Source organism: Otolemur garnettii, unplaced genomic scaffold, assembly GCF_000181295.1.
Source record: "Otolemur garnettii isolate 467f Iridium unplaced genomic scaffold, OtoGar3 scaffold00014, whole genome shotgun sequence".
Taxonomy (NCBI): Eukaryota; Metazoa; Chordata; class Mammalia; order Primates; family Galagidae; genus Otolemur; species Otolemur garnettii.
Window position 1 is genome coordinate 25,568,402 of NW_003852409.1, and position 6,882 is coordinate 25,575,283.

General features: G+C 38.1%; 1 protein-coding gene across 1 annotated transcript; it reads left to right on the plus strand.

Annotated features, from left to right (window-relative positions):
- Window positions 1-1,470: 1,470 nt before the first annotated feature.
- On the plus strand, window positions 1,471-2,403 carry LOC100940904 (olfactory receptor 1361-like). The gene has a single exon (XM_012802331.1). It carries the CDS (start codon window positions 1,471-1,473, stop codon window positions 2,401-2,403), a length of 933 nt encoding a protein of 310 aa, XP_012657785.1.
- Window positions 2,404-6,882: the final 4,479 nt, after the last annotated feature.

The window sequence follows — 6,882 nt, forward strand, 5'->3', positions numbered from 1 at the left end:
ACTATAGCCTCATTGTGACTGCTATGGAATTAAAAAGATATGCAAGTTCTGAATCATGATGCTCTCTTCTCTGAGCAGAGGTAGAGACAAGGTAAGGTGTGGCTTTGGGGGAACATTATGAATTTGATGCCTTCTACATAGTATTTAGAAAATATATAAATCCAATAATTAAAATAAGGCCATTTTAGAGCAAAGAAGAATTTAAGAGCTGGAATAGACTTTAAAAGTTTAAAAACTTAGGTTTTTAAATTTAAGGGGCAGAAGAAGAGGAGCCAGGCTGGGTGGAGCACCTGTGGGGAGCATCAAGGTTGTCACAGGGAAGGCACTGACAATGTAATTCCCAGGTACGGGGGATACTGGAGCAGTATTTTATGCATGTTTTACATCTTTTCTTAGGGAAATCTGGGAACATTACTCCAAAGTAGATTATGATGAAAAAGTCTTTCTTTATAACATCTTTTTTTTTTTTTTTAATTTGCACAGGATCAAAGTCATTTAAGTTTGTTCTCCTATTTACTTTGCAGAGCTGCTTTTCAGAGATTATACCCTGGTCAACTCTGGATCTCCCAGAATCTCCATATTGGCTTTTTAGACCATCAGTTGGATGAATTCAGCCAGTCACATCCATCATACTTAAAAGAAATAAGTAAACATTTGAGTAATACAGACATTGACACCTACTACCCTTCAACTCACACTCATTCCCCAGAAGTAAAAACCTTTGATGTGTGTTCTTACATAGAAACATTTCTATGTTTTATTTTTCTCAAAATGGCATTATAACTATACACACTGTTTTGGTAGTTTACCTTTGATTAATGTATTACTTACTTAATTATATTATTATTAAGTGAAAAATGCTACTGTCTATTGCTAGGATATGGACCCTCCAGCACACTCTTTGACATGGTGGCTGACGTGCACCATGGGGAAAGCTGAAATAGTTGGGGGGAGCCTTAGATATCAGATCAAGAGCTGATACCAATCCATAACTTCACAAATAGTCTGATCCACACAGATATTTTTAATGTGCACAATTATAAATCAAGTTTTGCCAAAGCAGAATTGTTTTCAATTTTTTATTTATTTTATTTCATCTTTTTTGGAGACTCTACCCTCAGTAGAGTGCTGTGCTGTCACAGCTCACAGCAACCTCAAACTCTTGGGCTTAAGCGATTCTTTTGCCTCAGCCTCCCAAGTAGCTGGGACTATAGGTGCCCACCACAACACCCAACTATTTTTTGTTGCAGTTGTCATTGTTGTTTAGGTGGCCAGGGCTGGGTTTGAATCTGCCAGCCTGCTGATGTATGTGGCCAGCACCCTAACCACTGACCCACGGGACCCACCCAGAATTGTTTTTAAAGCCACAGAATTTTTTAAACAGGGGTTTGAAGTATTTTCAACACAGCCTTCTTTTACTCTTTTGCTATTTACATTCTAATAAAATTTATTTCACACAGAATTCCAGACATGTACAGAAGAAATCAGACCAGCACCTTCGAATTTCTTCTCACAGGCTTCTCTGAGCACCCGGAGCAGCAGCCTCTCCTGTTTGGGCTCTTCCTGGCCATGTACCTGGTCACTGTGGTGGGGAACCTGCTCATCATCCTGGCCATTGGCTCTGACCCACACCTCCACACCCCCATGTACCTCTTCCTGGCCAACCTATCCTTTTCTGACATTGGTTTTATCTCTACAATAATTCCCAAGATGATGGATAACATTAGCTCAGGAACCAAACTGATTTCTTACGGTGCGTGTCTGACACAGCTCTACTTTTTTGGCCTATTTGCTGATCTGGACAACTTTCTCCTGGCTGTGATGGCACTTGACCGTTATGTGGCCATCAGCCAACCTCTGCATTACACTGTGACCATGAACTCCCAACGCTGTGTCCTATTGGTGGCTGGGTCGTGGGTAATCACTACCTTCCATGCCCTGGTACATACCCTCCTAGTGACCAGGCTTTCCTTCTGTGGTCCCAGTATCATCCCCCACTTCTTCTGTGATCTGGTGCCACTCCTGAAGCTGGCCTGCTCCAGTACTTTAGTCAATGACCTGGTGCTCACCCTCCTGGCAGGAACGCTGCTGATTGTGCCCTTTGTCTGCATCCTTACATCTTACTTTTACATTGCATTGGCCATCCTAAGGATTGATTCCCCGTGGGGTAAGCAAAGAGCCTTCTCCAGCTGCACCTCCCACCTGTCTGTAGTCTCTCTGTTCTACAGCACAGCTATTGGTGTCTATTTGTGCCCTCCAGCATCTCACTCAGATGGCAAGGACAGAGTCTTCTCAGTAATGTACACAGTGGTGACCCCCATGTTGAACCCCTTTATCTATAGCCTGAGAAACAAGGATATAAAAGGGGCACTGGGAAAATTACTCAGAAAAAAAGCACACTAATACTCTCTCAGGACCTTAAGGTCCTGACTTCAAGATTCACAGATGAGAGCTGAAAATCAGTCTTCTGATAGCCCAACTTTTGTAGCCTCCCTGAACCTAAGACTTCTTTGTTTTCGTGTTTACATGTTGAGATGGTGGGTTGACATCTGAGGTCAGAGAGGAAGATAGTGATGTCAGTAACCTCCAATCATCTTCATGAAGAGTCTGTGCTCTCAGTAGTTCACTATCCACTCTCAGAATGATACTTATTTTTGTTAGATTCCTAAAAGAAGTCCACATGTGGGGGACTTGCATACATAGAAAGTGAAAACAGAAGGCTAAATTTTTGTTTAGCTCAAGTTGTAAAAGAAACATAGATTTTTCTAGCTCAAGAATATAGGATTCATTACATATGGTACAATGAAATAAAATATTTTCTAAGATATTTTCTAATTGAATAGGCAATGTTCTATAGAAGAATAAGAAGGGGGCTGGGTGTGGTGGCTCATGACTGGAATCTGGCACTCTAGGAGGCTGAGACAAGTGGTTGCTTGAGCTTAGGAGTTTGAGACCAGCCTAAGCAAAACTATGTCTTAAAAGCATAAAATAAAATGAAAAGGGAACTTTACTTAAGTCCTGGGTTTCAGTACAGCTTTCATACACATTAATGAAGTGCATGACAGCTACAGAATTACTTAAGCACTCTGAGCCTTGGTTTCTGAATTTGTAAAATAAAGTGATTGGACTATGTTAGTCTAAGGACCCCCCACACACACACACACACATACCCCAGTTATAATATTATTTAGAGTTATAGTGACAAGAAGTCTACGTGAACTCATAGGTTACAAATTGGGACCCGAAGTCTTCCACTTTCACATCATGTAACTTGAGACAATTTCCTTCTCTCTGAGTTTTAGTTTCCCTACCTGTGAAAGTGGAAGTACAACTACATCATAGGATTACTCTGAGCAATACATGATACATGAACTCACTTAGACCACAGTAAATGTTCAATAAATGCAGATAGAATCTAAGTCTTTGGAGCTACTGTTTATCCTACTACATCATAGGGCTTCCTTCTCAACCTTTAATGGTGCAACCCCCAACCACTCGTACCTCTGGAAACCCATTTCCAGTCTTCTTATCTTTATCAAGGATCTTCCAGGCAATCACTTTCTCTGGTACACATTTCAGAGGTTTCTGAATATGGAAGTGGAGAATCCTTTAAGGAACATTTTCCCAGTAGTTAACCAATTCTTCTATATGTGGATCATTATGAAAGTTTTGAGATACTCAAAAATAAAGAAATGTAAAATTTGCACAGTGGGAGACAAATGAAGCTTTACTAGCAACACCAATAAGCTGAGCAAGTTGAAACTTGCACAGGTGAATCAGAAAGTATGCTGTGTGCTTTTTGAAAGTGAGATAATGGACCATAACACAATCAGTCTCAAAACATTTGTAGTCACCTACATATTTGCCTCACATGGGTCCCAAAAGTTGATTTAATGTGGGTAGAAGAGTGTGCCAGTGTTAGGAGGAATATTTTTTTCACCAGACTTGATCTCTGCTTCCAAGTAAAGGAAACTCAATTATTCAACAACTGTTATTAATTGAGTTTGCCCTTACTATGCCCTGGTATATCTAATTGATTAATTTGGGTGTGCTCAGCCCAGATCATACCTGTTTCTTTTTGAGAATCAACCTATTTACAGGGAGCATGTTCTCCGTGCAAAACCCCAAGCGCAAAGCAGCCAACCACACACACCTGGAAGGCCCTCATTTTAATCCTGCACTGCCCACTTCTGGACTTGACTAGAAAAACATTTAGGCTCTCACCCCAAGTCAGGCCTTAGATATTATCAGTAGTAAAGAGATGGTTTGGCTTCCATCTGTCTAATTTGTCTTATTTATCAATTGATTAGTAACTCAAATGAGAAAGAGGGAGGTTATTTTCTGGACTCCCAAAAAGACTTCCAATGAACTGCAAATCACAGCCCCATCTCTTAGGAGCAGGATGGTTCTAGAATAATTTACTTAACCTCTCTGAGTCTCTGTCTTTAATAAAGAGGCAATGATATAATTTTTTAAAACTTTACCTTTTAGTGTAGTTTTAAATTACTGATTATTTTATTGTCTCCAGAGATTTTATTTTTTTGTAGAATTTTATATAGTTGGAATCTCATGTGAGCAGCTCCTTTCAATTGGCTTCTTTTCACTTAGTAATATGAACCTAAGTTTTCTCCATGTCTTTTTATGACTTGATAGCTCAAGCCAGAAAGAACCTCCTTTTATGCCCTGATCCTTTTTAGTACAAATAATATTCCATTATCTAGATGTAACACAATTTACTTATCCATTCACCTACCTAAGAATATCTTGATTGCTTCCAAGATTCCACAATTATGAATGAAGCTGCTGAATGAGTTCTGACAATTAAGTTTGCAAACTCATTCTGAAAAAGTGCTACATGCTTCACTGCTGCATAGCACTGTGGTCAACTTTGAGGTATTTCCCTAAGGAAGCTATACACTGACTCCAGTGCCTACTTAATCCTCAAAGCAATTTTGGAAAACTCTTTTTCTGGAATGGCCATCAGAGCTGTCATTGTATTACTCTTGATGTCCTGAATGGCTTCAAAATGTTTTCCTTTCAATATTCCTTTATCTTTGGGTAAAGAAAAAAAGTCATGGGGGGGGGCATAACAGGAGAGTAAGGAGGGTATTCCAACACAGTTACTTGTTTGCTGGCTAAAAAACTCCCTCACAGACAGCACTGTGTGAGTTGGTATATTGTCATGATGCAAGAACTATGAACTGTCGGCCAAGATTTTCAGCCAAGATTTTCTTATCCCTTTACCCACACTTACTTGGTCTGCTATGCCTCTCACAACCAGCTGGCAACTTTGATGCACAATTTGATGAATTTTTGCAATGTTTTCATTAGTTCTTCTCATTACTGGATGCCTGAACTCTCTTCATCAGTGATGCTTTCTCTCCCCTCAGAAAAAAGTTTAATCCATTTGTACACTGTGGTTTTCTTCATGGAATTGTACCCATAAACTTGGACCAACATGTTCCTAATTTCACTTCCACTCTTAAAAAGTTTAACAAGAAGTTTATGTTTGTTCAGTGATGTAATTCAAGTTCTGACATTCTTCTGATGACCCAAAAAAACACACAACAAAAATGAACACCATTCTGCAAGACACTACCTGCATGGTGGCAAATTTGCAAATTTAATTGTCAAACCTCGTAAACATCTGTGTGTAGTTTTTTTACGGGTAGATTTTTCAACTCCTTTGGGTAAATCCCAAGAACCATGATTAATGGCTGGATTGTATGGTAAGAGTGTTTAATTTTATAAGGAACTTCCAACTGTCTGCCAAAGTAACTATACCATGTTGCATTCATACAAGTAATGAATGAAAGTCACTCTTGCTTCATCAGCAATAGATGGTATCAGTGGATAGCATCTATATTTTGGCCATGCTAATAAGTATGCAGTGGTATCTCTTTGTTGTTTAAATTTGCATTTACCTGATGACATACAATGAGGATCTTCTTTCCATACAATTATTTGCCATCTCCTTTGGTAATGTTTTTATTAAGAATGTTACCCATTTTTAATTGGTTCTTTTCTTGTTGTTGAATTTTAAGTGTTCTTGATACAACTTTTTTATAATTAAAAAATTTTTTCATAAATTCCAATGGCAAATTTCATAGAAATAGAGAATATAGTCATAAAATTCATATGAAACCATGAAAGACCCCCAAATAGCCAAAGCAATTTTTAGCAACAAAAAAAAAACTAACAACATCACAACCTCTGATTTCACAATATACTATCAAGTGTAGTCATAAAAACACTGTCTTGCATAATACATATGCAGACCGATGGAAGAAAATAGAGATACCAGAAATAAATCCATACATTTATAGTCAATTGATCTTCAAAAAAGATGCTAAGAACACAATAGAAAAAGGACAGTCTCTTCAATAAATGATGTTGGAAGAACTAGATATCCACATGAAGAAGAATGAAATTTTACTCTTCAATTATACACAAAAATCAACTCAAAGGAATTAAAGACTTAACTATAAAATCTGAAATCACAAAACTACTAGGAGAAAACATAGAAAAAAAGTTCCATGACATTAATCTGAATAATTTTTTTTGTATACTAACCAAGAAGCACAAGCAATGACAACAACAACAAATAAACAAATGAAACTGCATAAAACTAAAAGTCTTCTGTACAAGAAAGGCAAACAACAAAATAAAGAGTTGACCTACAGAATGAGAGAAAGTATTTGGAAGCCATATATATGATAAAGGTTAATATCCCAAATAGATAAGGAACTCAACTCAAGAGTGAGAAAACAAATAAGCCAAATAAAAACTGGGCAAAGTTCTGAAATTCAGACAGCAGATAGTTTCAGAACCCCAGCATGACTCAACCTGAATAAGACATCCCCCAGGCACATCATAATTAAC